The 21431-nt window shown below is 38.2% G+C and overlaps 1 protein-coding gene across 1 annotated transcript in view; it reads right to left on the bottom strand.

Moving 5' to 3' along the window:
- The window catches only part of RNF128 (ring finger protein 128), a 118900-nt gene extending 98126 nt beyond the window's left edge, over positions 1–20774 (bottom strand). The window contains exon 1 of the mRNA XM_081792982.1: positions 20121–20774. Coding sequence (XP_081649108.1) covers positions 20121–20526 — 406 coding nt within the window. The 5' untranslated portion in view covers positions 20527–20774. The remainder of the gene's footprint in view (positions 1–20120) is intronic.
- Between the last annotated feature and the right edge of the window lie 657 nt (positions 20775–21431).

A 21431-nucleotide genomic window follows, 5' to 3' on the forward strand; every position in this document is an offset into this window, starting at 1 on the left:
TGAGTAACAAAATCAAGCTGCAGAATAACTTCGTTAATGTTACAAATAAAACACAAGTTGGGGCGCCCGGGTGGCTCAGTTGGTTGAACGTCTGACTGAAGGTCATGATCTCATGGTTCATGGGTTCGAGCCCTGCGTTGGGCTCTGTGCTGAGAGCTCAGAGCCTGGAGCCTGCTTTGGATTCTGTGTCTCCCTCTTTCTCTGCTCTTCCCCCATTCACTCTCTGTCTCCCTCTCTCAAAAATAAACATTAAAAAAATTTAAAAAAACACAAGTTGCCTATATATTCTATACTTTATACGTGAAAATCAATAGAAAAAGCTTGCAAGGTTACCTACTGGATGAATAGCAATGGCTATTTCTTAGGAGAGGACTGAGATTGGGGGTGGAAGTCAATGCGGACTTTAATCTCTAGTGGTTTATGTATGTATGTATGTATGTATGTATCTATGTATTTACAGATCGAGCAGGGGAGAGGGTCAGAGGAAGAGAGAGAATCCCAAGCAGCGTTCACTCTTGTGTGGAGCCCGATGCAGGGCTTAGTCCACGACCCTGGTATCACAGCCTGAGCCGAAATCAAGAGTCAGACACTCAGCCAACTGAGCCATCCAGGCAACCCTCAATTGTTTTTTTTCCTATTTTTTTGAAGTTCATTTATTTATTTTGAGAGAGAGAGTGAACACAAGCAGGGGAGGGGCAGAGAGAGACACAGAATCCCGAACAGGTTGCGCACTGCCAGCACGGAGCTACACACGGAGCTTGAACTCACTAACCTTGAGATCATAACATGAGCCAAAATCAGGAGTCATATGCTTAACTGACTGAGCTACCCAGGTGCCACACTAGTGTTTTGTTTTTTAAAGGAGAAAGTATTACTTGTATAGGTAAAAATGAAAACAGTTTTAAAATGCAACAGCTTGCTGAATTCATCTAATAAATGTCATTTAAATTTGCCCATCTTTTCTTTCTTTCTTTTTTTTTTTTTTGAATGTTCATAGCAGCTTTATTCGGAATAGCCAAAAAACTGGAAACCACCCAGATGTCCTTCAATGGGACAAGGAGTATATCAAGGAATACAATACAGTAATCAAAAGGAATGAACTACTGACATGCAACAACCTGGATGTATCTCTGGAGTATTATGCTGAGTGAAAAAAACCAATCCCAAATGGTTACATACTGTATGATTTCACACACCATTCTTGAAATGACAAAATCTTAGATTAGTGGTTGCCAGGGATTAGGGATGGAGGCCAAGGGGGTGGGTGTGGTTCTCAGAGGGTGCCCGGAGGGAGATCCTCGTGGTGATGGGGTAGCTCTATCTAGGCTGAAGTGGCGGTTACACAAATCTACTTGTGACAGAGAACTATACACCCACATTGTGCCAGTGTCAGCTTCTGGGATTTGATACTGTATTATAACTATGTAAGAAGTAACCATTAAGGAAAACTGGGTGAAGGGTACCTCTAGCTTTGCAACTTCCTGTGAATCTGTAATGGCTTCAAAATAAAAAGTTAGGAAAAAAGTAAGCAATAATTCTAAATGCAACTTGGTATCCTGGATTGGATCCTGCAACAGAAAAAGGACATTATTGGAAAAACTGATGTAATCCAAGTAAAGTCTGTAATTTAATTAACAGTTTTGTACCAATGTTAATTTTTGTTTTAGTTCTGATAGATGTACCAAGGTTATGTAAGATGCTAACATTAAGGGAAAGGGTATATAGAACTCTTCTGGGAATCTAAAATTATTTCAGGGGCGCCTGGCTGGCTCAGTCAGTAGAGGATGCTAAATTTGCCCATCTTTTCTTATGTAAAAGGGAATTGCTTTCTAATTGCTTAAACTTTGATTCATTCAACAACTAGTGAAGACCATGAGCTATTCTTAGTACAATTGATACAATGACAAGCATGACAGACATGGTTTCTGCCTTCCTGGAACTTACAGTCAAGTGGGAGAGGCAGATAATAAACAAATAACAAAACAATTACACATTATAAGACATTTAAAAAGAAATGAGCAGTGGGGTTTGATGGAAAATAATATGGTTGAGGGAGAGCTCCCAGAATAAGAGACATTTAGATCACATATTACTACTCCACAAAGCAAGCCTCAACAAATTCAAGAAGATTGAAGTCCTACCATGCATCTTTTCTGACCACAATGCTATGAGACTAAAAGTCAACCACAAGAAAAAATCTGGAAAGACCACAAACACATGGGGGTTAAGTAACAAGCTACTAAATAATGAATGTGTCAACCAGGAAATCAAAGAAATAAAAAAGCACATCGAACAAATGAAAATGAAAACACAATGGTCCAAAACCTCTGGGATGCAGCAAAAGTCATTCCAGGAGGAAAGTTTATAACTATACAGGCCTACCTCAAGAAGCTAGAAAAATGTCAAATAAACAACCTAACCTTATACCTAAAGGAGCCAGAAAAAGAACAATAAACAAAACCTAAAACCAGCAGAAGGAAGGAAATAATAAAGATAAGAGCAGGAATAAATGATATAGAAAGTAAAAAAAAAAAGAAAGAAAGAAAGAAAGAACAGATCAATGAAACCAGGGGCTGGTTCTTTGAAAAAAATCAATAAAATTGATAACCTCTAGCCAGACTTATGAAGAAAAGGAGAAAAAGGGCTCACATAAATAAAATTACAAATGAGAGAGAAGTAACCAACATGACAAATACAAAAAATCAAAATAGAATATTATGAAAAACTACGTGCCAACAAATTGGACAATTCCTAGGAATATATAAACTACCAAAACTGAAATAGAAAGAAATAGAAAATTTGAATAGAATGATCACCGGCAAAGAAATTGAATCAGTAATAAAAAAAAAAACTCCCAGAAAACAAAAGTACAGGATGAGATGGCATCACAGGTAAATTCTACCAAACATTTAAAGAAAAATTAATACCTATTCTTCTAATACTATTCCAAAAAAAAAAAAAAAAAAAAAAGAAAAAGAAAAAGAAGGAAAACTTGCAAATTCATTCTATAAGGCTGGCATTACCCTGATACCAAAACCAGATAAAGATACCACTAGAAAAGAGAACTACAGGCCAATATCCCTGATAATACAGATGCAAAAATTCTCAACAAAATACTAGTAAGCTGAATTCAACAATACACTAAAAAAATTATTCACCACAATCAAGTGGGGTTTATTCCGGGGATACAAGAGTGGTTCAATGTTTGCAAATCAATTGATGTGATACCACATTATTAAGAGAAAGGATAAGAACCATATGATCATTTCAATAGACACAGAAAAAGCATTTGACAAAGTATGACATCCATTCATGATAAAAACCCTCCACAATGTAGGTTTAGGGGGGGATATTCCTCAACATAATAAAGGCCACTTATGAAAAATCCACAGCTAACATCATCCTTAATGGGGAAAAAACCTGAGAGCTTTTCCCCTAAGGTCAGAAACAAGACAAAGATGTCTACTCTCAGCACTTTTATTCAACATATTACTGGAAGTCCTAGCCACAGCATCAGACAACAAAAAGAAATAAAAGGCATCCAAATTGTTAAGGAAGAAGTAAAACATTTATAGTATTTTCAGATGACATGATACTATATACAGAATACCTGAAAGTCTCCATCAAGAAATTGCTAGAACTGATATACAAATTCAGTAAAGTAGCAGGATCAACCAAGATAAATCTGTTGCATTTTAAAAATATAATTTATTGTCAAATTGGCTTCCATACAACACCCAGTGCTCATCCCAACAAGTGCCCTCCTCAATGCCCATCACCCACTTTCCCCTCTCCCCAACCCCCAACAACTCTGTTCTCTGTATTTGAGTCTCTTATGGTTTGCCTCCCTCCCTGCCTGGTTGTAACTTTTCCCCCCTTCCCCTCCCCCATGGTCTTCTGTTAAGTTTCTCAAGATCCACATATGAGTGAAAACATATGGTATCTTTCTCTGACTGACCTATTTCACTTAGCATAATACCCTCCAGTTCCATCCATGTTGCTGCAAATGGCAAGATTTCATTCCTTCTCGTTGCCAAGTAGTATTTCCATTGTATATATAAACCACATCTTCTTTATGCATTCATCAGTTGATGGATATTTAGACTCTTTCCATAATTTGGCTTTGTTGAAAGTGCTGCTATAAACATTGGGGTATATGTGCCCCTATGCATCAGCACTCTTGTATCCTTTGGGTAATTCCTAGCAGTGCCATTGCTGGGTCATAGGGTAGTTCTATTTTTAATTTTTTGAGGAACCTCCACCCTGTTTTCCAGAGAGGCTACACCAGTTTGCATTCCCACCAACAGTGCAAGAGGGTTCCCGTTTCTCCACATCCTCTCCAGCATCTATAGTCTCCTGATTGGTTCATTTTGGCCACTCTGACTGGAATGAGGTGGTATCTCAGTGTGGCTTTGATTTGTATTTCCCTGATGATGAGTGACATTGAGCATCTTTTCATGTGTTTGTTGGCCATCTGGGTGTCTTCTTTGGAAAAGTATCTATTTACGTCTTCTGCCCATTTCTTCACTGGATTATTTGTTTTTCAGGTGTGGAGTTTGGTGAGCTCTTTATAGATTTTGGATACTAGCCCTTTATCTAATATGTCATTTACAAATATCTTTTCTGATTTTGTCAGTTACCTTCTAGTTTGTTGATTGTTTCCTTTGCAGTGCAGAAGCTTTTTATCTTTTTTTTATTTTTTTATTTTTTTATTTTTTAATATATGAAATTTACTGTCAAATTGGTTTCCATACAACACCCAGTGCTCATCCCAAAAGGTGCCCTCCTCAATACCCATCACCCACCCTGCCCTCCCTCCCACCCCCCATCAACCCTCAGTTTGTTCTCAGTTTTTAACAGTCTCTTATGCTTTGGCTCTCTCCCACTCTAGCCTCTTTTTTTTTTTTTTTTTTTCCTTCCCCTCCCCCATGGGTTTCTGTTATGTTTCTCAGGATCCACATAAGAGTGAAACCATATGGTATCTGTCTTTCTCTGTATGGCTTATTTCACTTAGCATCACACTCTCCAGTTCCATCCATGTTGCTACAAAAGGCCATATTTCATTTTTTCTCATTGCCACGTAGTATTCCATTGTGTATATAAACCACAATTTCTTTATCCATTCATCAGTTGATGGACATTTAGGCTCTTTCCATAATTTGGCTATTGTTAAGAGTGCCGCTATAAACATTGGGGTACAGGTGCCCCTATGCATCAGTACTCCTGTATCCCTTGGGTAAATTCCTAGCAGTGCTATTGCTGGGTCATAGGGTAGGTCTATTTTTAATTTTCTGAGGAACCTCCACACTGCTTTCCAGAGCGGCTGCACCAATTTGCATTCCCACCAACAGTGCAAGAGGGTTCCCGTTTCTCCACATCCTCGCCAGCATCTATAGTCTCCTGATTTGTTCATTTTGGCCACTCTGACTGGCGTGAGGTGATATCTGAGTGTGGTTTTGATTTGTATTTCCCTGATAAGGAGCGACGTTGAACATCTTTTCATGTGCCTGTTGGCCATCCGGATGTCTTCTTTAGAGAAGTGTCTATTCATGTTTTCTGCCCATTTCTTCACTGGGTTATTTGTTTTTCGGGTGTGGAGTTTGGTGAGCTCTTTATAGATTTTGGATACTAGCCCTTTGTCCGTTGTGTCATTTGCAAATATCTTTTCCCATTCCGTTGGTTGCCTTTTAGTTTTGTTGGTTGTTTCCTTTGCTGTGCAGAAGCTTTTTATCTTCATAAGGTCCCAGTAATTCACTTTTGCTTTTAATTCCCTTGCCTTTGGGGATGTGCCGAGTAAGAGATTGCTACGGCTGAGGTCAGAGAGGTCTTTTCCTGCTTTCTCCTCTAAGGTTTTGATGGTTTCCTGTCTCACATTCAGGTCCTTTATCCATTTTGAGTTTATTTTTGTGAATGGTGTGAGAAAGTGGTCTAGTTTCAACCTTCTGCATGTTGCTGTCCAGTTCTCCCAGCACCATTTGTTAAAGAGACTGTCTTTTTTCCATTGGATGTTCTTTCCTGCTTTGTCAAAGATGAGTTGGCCATACGTTTGTGGGTCTAGTTCTGGGGTTTCTATTCTATTCCATTGGTCTATGTGTCTGTTTTTATGCCAATACCATGCTGACTTGATGATGACAGCTTTGTAGTAGAGGCTAAAGTCTGGGATTGTGATGCCTCCTGCTTTGGTCTTCTTCTTCAAAATTACTTTGGCTATTCAGGGCCTTTTGTGGTTCCATATGAATTTTAGGATTGCTTGTTCTAGTTTCGAGAAGAATGCTGGTGCAATTTTGATTGGGATTGCATTGAATGTGTAGATAGCTTTGGGTAGTATTGACATTTTGACAATATTTATTCTTCCAATCCATGAGCAGGGAATGTCTTTCCATTTCTTTATATCTTCTTCAATTACCTGCATAAGCTTTCTATAGTTTTCAGCATACAGATCTTTTACATCTTTGGTTAGATTTATTCCTAGGTATTTTATGCTTCTTGGTGCAATTGTGAATGGGATCAGTTTCTTCATTTGTCTTTCTGTTGCTTCATTGTTAGTGTATAAGAATGCAACTGATTTCTGCACATTGATTTTGTATCCTGCAACTTTGCTGAATTCATGTATCAGTTCTAGCAGACTTTTGGTGGAGTCTATCGGATTTTCCATGTATAATATCATGTCATCTGCAAAAAGCGAAAGCTTGACTTCATCTTTGCCAATTTGGATGCCTTTGATTTCCTTTTGTTGTCTGATTGCTGATGCTAGAACTTCCAGCACTATGTTAAACAACAGCGGTGACAGTGGGCATCCCTGTCGTGTTCCTGATCTCAGGGAAAAAGCTCTCAGTTTTTCCCCGTTGAGGATGATGTTAGCTGTGGGCTTTTCATAAATGGCCTTTATGATCTTTAAGTATGTTCCTTCTATCCCAACTTTCTCAAGGGTTTTTATTAAGAAAGGGTGCTGGATTTTGTCAAAGGCCTTTTCTGCATCGATTGACAGGATCATATGGTTCTTCTCTTTTTTTTTGTTAATGTGATGTATCACGTTGATCGATTTGCGAATGTTGAACCAGCTCTGCATCCCAGGAATGAATCCCACTTGATCATGGTGAATAATTCTTTTTATATGCTGTTGAATTCGATTTGCTAGTATCTTATTGAGAATTTTTGCATCCATATTCATCAGGGATATTGGCCTGTCGTTCTCTTTTTTTACTGGGTCTCTGTCTGGTTTAGGAATCAAAGTAATACTGGCTTCATAGAATCAGTCTGGAAGTTTTCCTTCCCTTTCTATTTCTTGGAATAGCTTGAGAAGGATAGGTATTATCTCTGCTTTAAACGTCTGGTAGAACTCCCCTGGGAAGCCATCTGGTCCTGGACTCTTATTTGTTGGGAGATTTTTGATAACCGATTCAATTTCTTCGCTGGTTATGGGTCTGTTCAAGCTTTCTATTTCCTCCTGATTGAGTTTTGGAAGAGTGTGGGTGTTTAGAAATTTGTCCATTTCTTCCAGGTTGTCCAATTTGCTGGCATATAATTTTTCATAGTATTCCCTGATAATTGTTTGTATCTCTGAGGGATTGGTTGTAATCATTCCATTTTCATTCATGATTTTATCTATTTGGGTCATCTCCCTTTTCTTTTTGAGAAGCCTGGCTAGAGGTTTGTCAATTTTGTTTATTTTTTCAAAAAACCAACTCTTGGTTTCGTTGATCTGCTCTACAGTTTTTTTAGATTCTATATTGTTTATTTCTGCTCTGATCTTTATTATTTCTCTTCTTCTGCTGGGTTTAGGCTGCCTTTGCTGTTCTGTTTCTATTTCCTTTAGGTGTGCTGTTAGATTTTGTATTTGGGATTTTTCTTGTTTCTTGAGATAGGCCTGGATTGCAATGTATTTTCCTCTCAGGACTGCCTTCGCTGCATCCCAAAGCGTTTGGATTGTTGTATTTTCATTTTCGTTTGTTTCCATGTATATTTTAATTTCTTCTCTAATTGCCTGGTTGACCCACTCATTCGTTAGTAGGGTGTTCTTTAACCTCCATGCTTTTGGAGGTTTTCCAGACTTTTTCCTGTGGTTGATTTCAAGCTTCATAGCATTGTGGTCTGAAAGTATGCATGGTATAATTTCAATTCTTGTAAACTTATGAAGGGCTGTTTTGTGGCCCAGTATATGATCTATCTTGGAGAATGTTCCATGTGCACTCGAGAAGAAAGTATATTCTGTTGCTTTGGGATGCAGAGTTCTAAATATATCTGTCAAGTCCATCTGATCCAATGTATCATTCAGGGCCCTTGTTTCTTTATTGACTGTGTGTCTAGATGATCTATCCATTTCTGTAAGTGGGGTGTTAAAGTCCCCTGCAATGACCACATTCTTATCAATAAGGTTGCTTATGTTTATGAGTAATTGTTTTATATATCTGGGGGCTCGGGTATTTGGCGCATAGACATTTATAATAGTTAGCTCTTCCTGGTGGATAGACCCTGTGATTATTATATAATGCCCTTCTTCATCTCTTGTTACAGCCTTTAATTTAAAATCTAGTTTGTCTGATATAAGTATGGCTACTCCAGCTTTCTTTTGGCTTCCAGGAGCATGATAGATAGTTCTCCATCCCCTCACTCTCAATCTAAAGGTGTCCTCAGATCTAAAATGAGTCTCTTGTAGACAGCAAATAGATGGGTCTTGCTTTTTTATCCATTCTGATACCCTATGTCTTTTAGTTGGCGCATTTAATCCATTTACATTCAGTGTTATTATAGAAAGATATGGGTTTAGAGTCATTGTGATGTCTGTATGTTTTATGCTTGTAGTGATGTCTCTGGTACTTTGTCTCACAGGATCCCCCTTAGGATCTCTTGTAGGGCTGGTTTCGTGGTGACAAATTCCTTCAGTTTTTGTTTGTTTGGGAAGACCTTTATCTCTCCTTCTATTCTAAATGACAGACTTGCTGGATAAAGGATTCTCGGCTGCATATTTTTTGTGTTTAGCACACTGTAGATATCGTGCCAAGCCTTTCTGGCCTGCCAAGTTTCAAAGGAGAGATCAGTCACGAGTCTTATAGGTCTCCCTTTATATGTGAGGGCACGTTTATCCCTTGCTGCTTTCAGAATTTTCTCTTTATCCTTGTATTTTGCCAGTTTCACTATGATATGTCGTGCAGAAGATCGATTCAAGTTACGTCTGAAGGGAGTTCTCTGTGCCTCTTGGATTTCAATGCCTTTTTCCTTCCCCAGTTCAGGGAAGTTCTCAGCTATAATTTGTTCAAGTACCCCTTCAGCACCTTTCCCTCTCTCTTCCTCCTCTGGGATACCAATTATGCGTATATTATTTTTTTTTAGTGTATCACTTAGTTCTCTAATTTTCCCCTCATACTCCTGGATTTTTTTATCTCTCTTTCTTTCAGCTTCCTCTTTCTCCATAACTTTATCTTCTAGTTCACCTATTCTCTCCTCTGCCTCTTCAAGCCGAGCCATCGTGGATTCCATTTTGTTTTGCATTTCGTTTAAAGCGTTTTTCAACTCCTCGTGACTGTTCCTTAGTCCCTCGATTTTTGTGGCAAGAGATTCTCTGCTGTCCTGTATACTGTTTTCAAGCCCAGCGATTAATTTTATGACTATTATTCTAAATTCACTTTCTGTTATATTATTTAAATCCTTTTTGATCAGTTCATTAGCTGTTGTTATTTCCTGGAGATTCTTCTGAGGGGAATTCTTCCGTTTGGTCATTTTGGGGAGTCCCTTGCGTGGTGAGGACCTGCAGTGCACTTCCCCTGTGCTGTGGTGTATAACTGGAGTTAGTGGGCGGGGCCGCAGTCCGACCGGATGTCTGCCCCCAGCCCACTGCTGGGGCCACAGTCAGACTGGTGTGTGCCTTCTCTTCCCCTCTCCTAGGGGCGGGATTCACTGTGGGGTGGCGTGTCCCGTCTGGGCTACTTGCACACTGCCAGGCTTGTGTTGCTGGGGATCTGGCGTATTAGCTGGGGTGGGTAGGCAAGGTGCACAGGGGGTGGAGGGGCAGACTTAGCTCGCTTCTCCTTAGGTGATCCACTTCAGGAGGAGCCCTGTGGCAGCAGGAGGGAGTCAGATCCGCTGCCGGAGGTTTGGCTCCGCAGAAGCACAGAGTTGGGTGTTTGCGCGGAGCGAGCAAGTTCCCTGGCAGGAACTGGTTCCCTTTGGGATTTTGGCTGGGGGATGGGCGGGGGAGATGGCGCTGGCGCCTTTGTTCCCCGCCAAGCTGAGCTCTGCCGTCCGGGGGCTCAGCAGCTCTCCCTCCCTTTGTGCTCCAGCCTTCCCGCTTTCTGAGCAGAGCTGTTAACTTATGACCTCCCAGACGCTAAGTCGCGCTTGCTGTCGGAACACAGTCTGTCCGGCCCCTCCGCTTTTGCCAGCCAGACTTGGGGGCTCTGCTTGGCCGGCGAGCCGCCCCTCCGCCCCGGCTCCCTCCCGCCAGTCCGTGGAGCGCGCACCGCCTCACCGCCCTTCCTACCCTCTTCCGTGGGCCTCTAGTCTGCGCTTGACTCCGGAGACTCCCTTCTGCTAATCCTCTGGCGGTTTTCTGGGTTCTTTAGGCAGGTGTAGGTGGAATCTAAGTGATCGGCAGGACGCGCTGTGAGCCCCGCCTCCTCCTACGCCGCCATCTTCCGGAACCTCTCCAGAAGCTTTTTATCTTGATGAGATCCCAATAGTTCATTTTTGCTTTTAATTCTCTTGCCTTTGGAGATGTGTCGAGAAAGAATTTGCTGTGGCTGAGGTCAAAGAGGTTTTTTCCTGCTTTCTCCTGTATGGTTTTGATGGTTTCCTGTCTCACATTCAGGCCTTTCATCCATTTTGAGTTTATTTTTGTGTATGGTGTAAGAAAGTGGTCTAGTTTCATTCTTCTGCATGTTGCTGTCCAGTTCTCCCAGCACCATTTGTTAAAGAGACTGTCTTTTTTTCATTGGATACTCCCTGCTTTGTCAAAGATTAGTTGGCCATACATTTGTGAGTCCAATTCTGGGGTCTCTATTCTATTCCATTGGTCTATATGTCTGTTTTTGTACCAATACCATACTGTCTTAATGATTACAGCTTTGTAGTAGAGGCTAAAGTCTGGGACTGTGATGCCTCCTGCTTTGGTTTTCTTCTTCAAAATTACTTCGGCTATTTGGGGTCTTTTGTGGCTCCATACAAATTTTAGGATTGTTTGTTCTACCTTTGAGAAGAATGCCAGTGCAATTTTGATTGGGATTGCATTGAATGTGTAGATAGCTTTGGGTAGTATTGACATTTTAACAATAATTATTCTTCCAATTCATGAGCATGGAATGTTTTTCCATTTCTTTGTGTCTTCTTCAATTTATTTCATAAGCTTTCTATATTTTTCAGCATACAGATCTTTTACATCCTTGGTTAGGTTTATTCCTAGGTATTTTATGGTTCTTGGTATAATTGTAAATGGGATAGATTCCTTGATTTCTCTTTCTGTTGCTTCATTATTGGTGTATAAAAATGCAACCAATTTCTGTGCATTGATTTTGTACCTTGAGACTTTGCTGATTTCATGTATCAGTTCTAGCAGACTTTTGGTGGAGTCTTTAGGTTTTCCATGTAGAGTATCATGTCATCTGTGAAAAGCGAAAGTTTGAATTCTTCTTTGCCAATTTTGATGCCTTTGATTTCCTTTTGTTGTCTGATTGCTGATGCTAGAACTTCCAACATTATGTTAAACAACAGCGGTGAGAGTGGGCATCCCTGTCGTGTTCCTGATCTCAGGGCGAAAGCTCTCAGTTTTTCCCCATTGAGGATGATATTAGCTGTGGGCTTTTCATAAATGGCTTTTATGATGTTTAAGTATGTTCTTTCTATCCTGACTTTCTCTAGGGTTTTTATTAAGGAAGGATGCTGAATTTTGTCAAATGCTTTTTCTGCATCGATTGACAAGATCATATGGTTCTTATCCTTTCTTTTATTAATGTGATGTATCACACTGATTGATTTGAGAATATTGAACCAGCCCTGGAGCCCAGAAATGAATCCCACTTGATCACGGTGAATAATTCTTTTTATTTGCTGTTGAATTCGATTTGCTAGTATCTTATGGAGAATTTTTGCAACCATATTCATCAAGGATATTGGCCTGTAGTTCTCCTTTTTTGTTAGGTCTCTGTCTGGTTTGGGAATTAAACAAATGTTGGCTTCATAGAATGAGTCTAAAGTTTTCCTTCCGTTTCTATTTTTTTGGAACAGCTTGAGAAGGATAGGTATTAACTCTGCTTTAAATGTCTGGTAGAATTCCCCTGGGAAGCCATCTGGTCCAGGACTCTTATTTGTTAGGAGATTTTTGATGATTGATTCAATTTTTTCACTAGTTATGGGTCTGTTCAAATTTCCTTTTTTTTCTTGTTTGAGTTTCGGTAGTTTGTGTTGTTTAGGAATTTGCCCATTTTTCCAGGTTGTCCAATTTGTTGGCATATAATTTTTCATAGAATTCCCTGATAATTGCTTGTATTTTTGAGGGGTTGGTTGTAATTAATCCATTTTTATTCATGATTTTATCTATTTGGGTCCTCTCTCTTTTCTTTTTGAGAAGACTGGCTAGAGGTTTATCAATTTTGTTTATTTTTTAAAAAAACCAACACGTAGTTTCATTGATCTCTTTTACTGTTTTCTTGGATACTATATTTTTTATTTCTGCTCTGATCTTTTTTCTCTTCTCTTCTAAGAGATTATTTCTCTTCTTCTGCTGGGTTTGGGGTGTCTTTGCTGTTCTGCTTCTAGTTCCTTTAGGTGTGCTCTTAGATTTTGTAATTGGGATTGTTATTGTTTCTTGAGATAGGCCTGTATTGCAATGTATTTTCCTCTTAGGACTGCCTTTGCTGCACCCCAATGGGTTTGGATGTTGTATTTTCATTTTCACTTGTTTACATATATTTTTAAATTTCTTCTCTAATTGCCTGGTTGACCCATTCATTCTTTAGTAGGGTGTTCTATAACCTCCATGCTTTTAGATATTTTCCAGACTTTTTCTTGTGGCTGATTTCAAGTTTCATAACATTGTGATCTGAAACTGTGCATGGTATGATCTCATTTATTTTATATTTATTGAGGGCTGTTTTGTGACCCAGTATGTGATCTATCTTGGAGAATGTTCCATGTGCACTCAAGCAATAAGTATATTCTGTTGCTTTAGGATTTAGAGTTCTAAATATATCTGTCACGTCCATTTGGTCCAGTGTATCATTCAGGGCCATTGTATCTTTACTGATTTTCTGTCTAGATGATCTGTCCATTGTTGTAAGTGGAGTATTAAAGTCCCCTGCAGTGATCACCTTCTTACCAATAAGATTTCTTATGTTTGTGATTGTTTTATGTATTTGTGTGCCTCTGAATTTGGTGCATAGATGTTTATAATTGTTAGCTCTTCCTGAATGGTAGACCCTGTAATTATGATATAATGCCCTTTTTCATCTCTTGTTCCAGCCTTTAATTTAAAGTCTAGTTTGTCTGATATAAGTATGGCTACTTCAGCTTTCTTTTGACTTTCAGTGGCATGATAGATAGTACTCCGTCCCCTCACTTTCAATCTGAAGGTGTCCTTATGTCTAAAATGGGTCTCTTGTAGACAGCAAATGGATAGGTCTTATTTTTTATCCATTCTGATACCCTATGTCTTTTGATTGGAGCATTTAGTCCATTTACATTCAATGTTATTATTGAAAGATATGGTTTTAGCATCATTTTGTTATCTGTAGGTTTCATGCTTATAGTGATGTCTGTGGTACTTTGTGGTCCTTGCAATATTTCACTCACAGAATCCCCCTTAGGATCTCTTGTAGGGCTGGTTTAGTGGTGATGAATTCCTTCAGTTTTTGTTTGTTTGGGAAAACCTTTATCTCTCCTATTCTGAATGACAGACTTGCTGGATAAAGGATTCTTGGCTGCATGTTTTTCCTGTTTATCACATTAATGATTTCCTGCCATTCCTTTCTGGCCTTCCAAGTTTCAGTAGATAGGTCTGCTACTACCCTTATGTGTCTACCTTTGTATGTTAAGGCCTGTTTATCCCTAGCTGCTTTCAGAATTCTCTGTTTAGCCTTGTATTTTGCCAGTTTCACTATATGTCATGCAGAAGATTGATTCAAGTTATGTCTGAAGGGAGTTCTTTGTGCCTCTTGGATTTCAATGTCTGTTTCCTTCCCCAGATTTGGTAAGTTCTCAGCTATGATTTGTTCAAGTACACCTTCAGCCCCCTTCTCTCTCTCTTCTTCTTCTTCTGGAATCCCTATGGTATGGATTTTGTTCCATTTGATTATATCACTTGGTTCTCTAATTCTCCCCTCATGATCTTGGGTTTTTTATCTCTTTTTCTCAGCTTCCTCTTTTTCCATAATTTTATCTTCTTATTCACCTATTCTCTCCTCTGCCTCTTCAATCCATACTGTGGCCACCTCTATTTTATTTTGCACCTAATTTATAGCATTTTTAAATTCATCATGACTATTTTTTAGTTCCTTGATCTCTGCAGCAATAGATTCTCTGCTGTCTTGTATGCTTTTTTCAAGCTCAGCAATTAATCTTATGACTATTATTCTAAAATCTTGTTCAGTTAAGTTGCTCATATCTGTTTTCATCAATTCTTTAGCTGTCACTAATTCCTGGAATTTCTTTTGAGGAGAATTCTTCCATTTTGTCATTTTGGCTAGTTTTCTGTCCTTTATGAGTTTTAAAAGCTTGTTATGTGCTGTGCACCTGCAAGCACTGCTATATTAAAGGGGGTCATACACTGTCCAGGGCCTGGACCTTCAGGAGGTGTTTTCTGGAGAGTGTTATTGCTGTCTCGTGTTGTGACTTTGGTTATTTTATTTCCCTACTTGTAATGATGTTTTGGACCCTCTACCAGGTGTGCTTTGATTTGTTCCTTGAAGTAGCCCTGGAAAGGAAAACAAACAGAAAACAAAAACACACAAGCACACAAATAAAACAAACAAACAAAAACAATCCAAAAGCAAAAAACCAGAACCACCAGCTACAAGTAAAGAACAAGTTGGATGCAGTGCTGATGTAAGAGCACGTATAAGAGAGAAATGACAGGGGCAGTGAAAAAGAAAAAGTAAAGATTGACCAGGCAGAGAGACCAAATGGCTTAATCCAGATAGAAAGAGAAAGGAAAATAAAGAAGGAGTTGGGGAAAAAGAAACGAAGATAAATTTACCCAGACAGAGTGATTATATGGCTTGATTATTCCAGAGAGAGAGAGAGAGAGAAAGGAAAATAAAGAAGGAGGTGTAGAACATGTATGAAGAGAATGGATTAAATATGTCTGCTTAAACAAACCAACAACCAGAGTAACCAGACTAGAGGAGGGAAGAGATAAGAAGGAGAAAAGAGAGTAAGAATATATCTAAATAACAAGAATTGTCTGAGAATCCAGGCAATGCAGCAGTGCACAAACCTTCTTATTGAAATGGCCCATGGTTTCTCATGGTGCACATTCTCCCTTTGCTGCAGCAAATAATAAACCCAACTTTTTCAACTACAGGTCTGTTTCCAGTGGTTTTTGGTTGGAAGTCATTGACATCAGTGAGTGAAGAGGCACAGCATTGTGGAAAAGCTACTAAGGCCTAGCATGGAAAAATGGGACTGAAGGAATGGAGGTAGGTGAAACAGGGCAAGAATGAAAGGGTTCTACAGCCTTGAGCGGGCTAGGGTGTGGTTTTCTGAAAAGGTGGTTTTTAGGGGTGATAAAAGATGAGGTGATGGAGATGAAGCCATGAGCTTTTGTAGGAGGAAGAGGAGTTGTAGTGTGCTTAAACAAAACAGAACACTAATGAAATGTTAGCAAATACTAACAAAATTTTGGCTTATGTTATAAAATAATGACTCAATCTTTAATGGTCTAGAAGTTGATCATAGAGTTTTTGTATACACACTTGTTTCCCTGTTTGTCAACTGCATCATCTAAAAATTTCTACATAAAGGGAAATTTCTGGGAGGGAAGAACTCCAGTAACACACTAGTTGACAGGTCTTATAACTTCAAAACACTAAACTTACAATTTTAATTCTTTAGGGTTGAGATAAGATCAATATTTATTAAATAAAATAAAGGCCCTACAACAGTGCCTGACATATAGTAAATGGCAATAACTATAAACTATTACAAGTATTATCATTGTGCTATCTTTTTCAATGCGCTTATTTTAAAAGAGGGACAATGCAGTAGTTTCAAAATACGTTTTTGATCATGTATCAAATCTAGCTTCCTTGTTTTTAATACTCTGCTCAGGGTCATGCATTCAAATGACTGCAGGCATGCCTTTTGGTGAGATTTACTGTAAGTGACCTCTGGCAAATCTTTTAAAATCAATGGTTGGGTACCTACATTCCACTAGATGTTGGTGCCTACTGCATGTTGTAAAGCAATTTTTGAAAAGAGGACTACTATTCAGTTTGGTACTGTTTATGCTTTAAAGATAGCAGGGGGTGAAAAGAATGTGATTGTCCATGTAAAAGGAAACCTAGAGTACTCAGAATCTAAGTTGAAACATAAGGGAAGTAGGTTCTTTAGAACAGGTTTAGTTTCTAACTTTCATGAGAAGGCTGTCTCTCTTTATTTCTACAAAAATAAAAGTCACTTGTGAAAATAATAAGAACATGCAGGGAAGGCTTATGAAGTACTCTGAGCTTCAAAAGAAAACAATTGGCAAGGAAGAAGTCAAACTTTTACTCTTCACAGACAACATGATACTTTAAATGGAAAACCCGAAAGACTCCACCAAAAACCTGCTAGAATTGATCCATGAATTCAGCAAAGTCGCAGGGTATAAAATCAACGTACAGATATTGCTTGCATTTCTATACACCAATAATGAAGCAGCAGAAAGAGAAATCATGGAATCAATCCCATTTACCATTGCACCAAAAACCATAAACCTAACCAAAGAGTTAAAAGATCTGTACACTGAAAACTATAGAAAGCTTATAAAAGAAATTGAAGACACAAAGAAATGGAAAAACATTCCATGCTCATGGATTGGAGGAACAAATATTGTTAAAATGTTGCTACTACCCAAAGAAATCTACACATTCAATGCAATCCCTATCAAAATAACACAAGCATTCTTCACAGAGCTAGAAAAAACAATTCTAAAATTTATATGGAACCAGAAAAGACCCTGAATAGCCAAAATAATGTTTAAAAAGGAAACCAAAGCTGGAGGCATCACAATTATGGACTTTAGGCTGTATTACAAAGCTATAATCATCAAGACAGTATGGTACTGGCACAAAAACTGATACATAGATCAAAGGATCAGAATAGAGAACCCAGAAATGGATCCACAAGCATATGGCCAACTAATCTTTGCCAAAGCAGGAAAGAATATCCAATGGAAAAAAGACACTTTCTTCAGCAAATGGTGTTGGGAAAACTGTACAGTGACATGCAGAAGAATGAACCTTGACCACTTTCTTACACCATACACAGAAATAAATTAAAAATGGATGAAGGACCTAAATGTAAGACAGGAAGCCATCAAAATCCTAGAGGAGAAAACTGGCAACAACCTGTAACCTGGGTCGCAGCAACTTCTTACTAGATATGTCTTCAGAGGCAAGGGAAATAAAAGCAAAAATGAACTATTGGGACCTCATCAAGATAAAAAGCTTCTGCACAGCTAAGGAACAATGACAACTAAACAAACTAACTAAACTAAAACAAACTAACAAACAAAACTAAAAGTCAACTGACAGAATGGGAGAAGATATTTGCAAATGATATCAGGTAAAGGGTTAGTATCCAAAATCTATAAAGAACTTATCAAACTCAACACCCAAAAAACAAATAATCTAGTGAATAAATAGGCAGAAGACATGAACAGACACTTTTCCAAAGACATCCAGATGGCTAACAGACACATGAAAAGATGCTCAACGTCACTCATCATCAGGGAAATACAAATCAAAATCACAATGAAATACCACATCATACCTGTCAGAATGACAAAAATTAACAACTCAGGAAACAACAGATGTTGGCAAGGATGAGGAGAAAGGTGAACACTTTTGGACTACTGGTGGGAATGCAAACTGGTGCAGCCATTCTGGAAAAGAGTATGGAGGTTCCTCAAAAAATTAAAAATAGAGCCACCCTATGATCCAGCGATTGCACTAGTAGGTATTTATCCAAAGGATACAAAAATGCTGATTTGAAGAGGGGCACATGGAGCCCAATGTTTATAGCATCACTATCAACAATAGCCAAATTATGGAAAGAGCCTAAATGTTCATCAACTGATGAATGGATACAGAAGATGTCATGTATATATATACATACATACATACATGTACACACACACAATGGAACATTACTTGGTGATCAAAAAGAATGAAATCTTGTCATTTGCAGCAACATGGATGGAACTAGAATGTACTACAGTAAGTGAAATAAGTCAGAGAAAGACAGATATTATATGATTTCACTCATATGTGGAATTTAAGAAATACAACAGATAAACATAGGGGAAGGGAAGGAAAAATGAGATAAAAACAGAGAGGGAGGCAAACCGTAAAAAACTCTTAAATACAGAGAAAAAACTGAGGGTTGCTGGAAAGGTGTTGGGTGGGGGGATGGACTAAATGAGCGATGGGCATTAAGGAGGGCACTTGTTGGGATGAGCACTGAGTGTTGTATGTAAGTGATGAATCACTAAATTCTACTCCTGGAACCATTGTTACACTATATGTTAACTAACTTGGATTTAAATAAAATTAAAAACAATCCCCCCACACACCAAAACCAAGCAACCAAACAAAAAAGATTAAATAAAGGAAAATGGAACTGAAGATACTGAAAGAGATTCAATGGACCCAGAGGAAAAGAAAGAAATCAAGAGTAGGAATGGGGAAGAGGGGACAAATGGAAGTTAGGAGGAGAAGGGAGGAGAGTAGAAAAATAAGGGAGACCAGAAATAAATGCACACTAAAAAAAAAAGCATGAATGCCTGAGTTCTGGGAATGTCCAGGATATATACTGGGAATGTCCAGTAGTGAGGGGAGTTTTCTACATTTACCATAATTTTGTACTGTTGAAAGACCATGTTACCTGCTTTTTTGACACCCAGAGAAAAAAGCTACTTGTTGTTCGAGTATTACTACTAAACTGCCATGCCACAAATTTGATTTTCTTTTACAATTCTAAAATACGTTTACTTTGAATTAATTTTCTCAGAGGCCAGATTGAGTGGTGATAACCAATTATTCTGATATTGTGTTCTTTCAGCTCTTACCTTGTTTGAAATTAAATTATTATCAGTTTTTTCTTTTCAGCCATCTGGGGCTAAAAACACCCCTACCCATCCATGGTATAGAAAACTTGGGTCAGAAGTCTACTTCTTTACTAGTTTAAAACTATTTATTTGGAAAGTGGCACTATTTTACAAAACAAAAACAGTGATTCTTGGAAGTAAATTCCAATACAAAGTTAATAAATTAGATGATTATATTTACTCAAGAAGTCATAAGTAAATACTCCTAAGGGAAATCTTTACTTTTAATGTAAATTCCAGTGTGATCCTATTTCTACCATGCTTTTTCCAATGTATAATTTTTTTAGAGAGTAGTTTTATATATATTAGTCCCACAGATTCACATCTCACATGCATATAGCCGATAGTTGAATTCTCTTTCTGTAAACATTTTGCATACTTACAATATGCTATTGTTTACTCATAATAATGAATTAGTTTTGTAGCTACCACATAACTTGAATACATACAATCCTTTCTGTATGAGAAAATGAATCAAACTGAAAAGTGCAAATTAAAAATGAAATTAAAATATTTATGATTCCTTTAGGTATGGTACATTTTCTTTAAAAAGTAGTTATATAATAAACAGTGAGAAAACTAATACAGCTAAGAAAATCATGAAAAAAAAATAGGGCTCACTTCATGAACTGCTTTTATCCTTGGAATAAATTAATTACAAATATTAAGTAATAAAGAAATTCCAAGTAGTGCTTGGCAAAAAAAAAAAAATTAAGTAAAATTGTTTTACAACATCATTGCCAGATCCTAGAGTAGTTCTAGATGGAAATACCATTTTAAGATAAACAAAGACATAACCCCCTTTTGGGTCTTGGTCATTACTTACCAAAATTTGCCATCTGTATCGTCTGGTTGCCAGTGTCTGGAACATTGTAAATCACAACAGCATCTGCATTTCTTCTGCCCGCTGCTTGAATTTTTTCTGAAAATGTACAATTACCTCTTTCTATCAGCGCAATCCAGGGACTGTTAGTATTAGTAAACTCAGTGTTGTAGTCACAGGCTTGGTAGTTATTGTTCTTAGGGATGCTCACCACCCCCATAGCAGTAGCCACTGGCGAAGCTAATCCATAAACACCACATTCACACGTCTCTATTGAAGTGTAGTTGCTGGTTTCGTTGTAGTAAGTCACAGTCACATAGGCATTCATTGAAAAAGACACTGTGATTCTAAATAAAAAGGTACAAATTATAAGCAGCCAAAAACAACTGGACTTATTCTCCTGGTTCATTGCTTGTTCATTTGAGCATAAAATTTAAGATGACTGCTGATATTTCCAGCTATCAGTCAACATTTGTCCACTCACGTCCCCGCTAAGAAGTTTGAAATTTCAGTTGCAAGCTGGTAACTGATCTCCCGTCTAGCAACATAAGCTCTGAATACATCAGCTCTATTTCACTTTAGTTATCTACATTCTCCCTTGTCTGCCCCTCCTCCAACTGTACACACGTAACTTTTAACGAGGACTACCTTCGCAATAAATAACACCATAAACTTTATTCTACATGTCAACTTATCAGGATTGGATGACTTCCTGCACTGAGATTTTTTTTCTTAATGTTCCAGCTAATGCAGTTTCATAAACATGGAGTGGATTGGAATGAGGAACTGGACTCTTGGGAACCCCACGTGACCAGGCTGAAAGTCACCTCTCTCAGAATATCTAAAACGCAAAACTGGTTTTCCAAGCCCTGCTGAAATATGTTATCAACCAGTTCTGCCAGAAATAAGTGAAGATCCGTAAGTTTAACTGCTATGGTAGCAGTAGAATTGATTTTAAAGCCCTTTACCCTCTTATTTCTTTGTGGAATTTTTCTTAACAGGCTCCCCAAGGAATATCTTCTGCCACTTTGTTTGTTCATTGAAAAGTAAACATATGTCAGTGGCTAGGGACCCTTTCAAGTACAATGCCTTGCCCATGGTAGGCACTCAAATATTTGTTGATTGCCTGATACTTGAGTTGCCACATTCCATTAATTTTTATGTCCCATGTGTTATACTGTAACAAAAGATCAGTCAAGGTTTAATTTTTAACAGTATTTTTAATTCTAGTTCTTTCAGATGTATAAACAGATTTATTTATGCCATTATTTCCTTTATTGTAAGCTCTGCTTTTAATCAGGAGGGCAATGATAA

The sequence above is a fragment of the Panthera onca genome, chromosome X (assembly GCF_046562875.1).
Source record: "Panthera onca isolate mPanOnc1 chromosome X, mPanOnc1 haplotype 2, whole genome shotgun sequence".
Taxonomy (NCBI): domain Eukaryota; kingdom Metazoa; phylum Chordata; class Mammalia; order Carnivora; family Felidae; genus Panthera; species Panthera onca.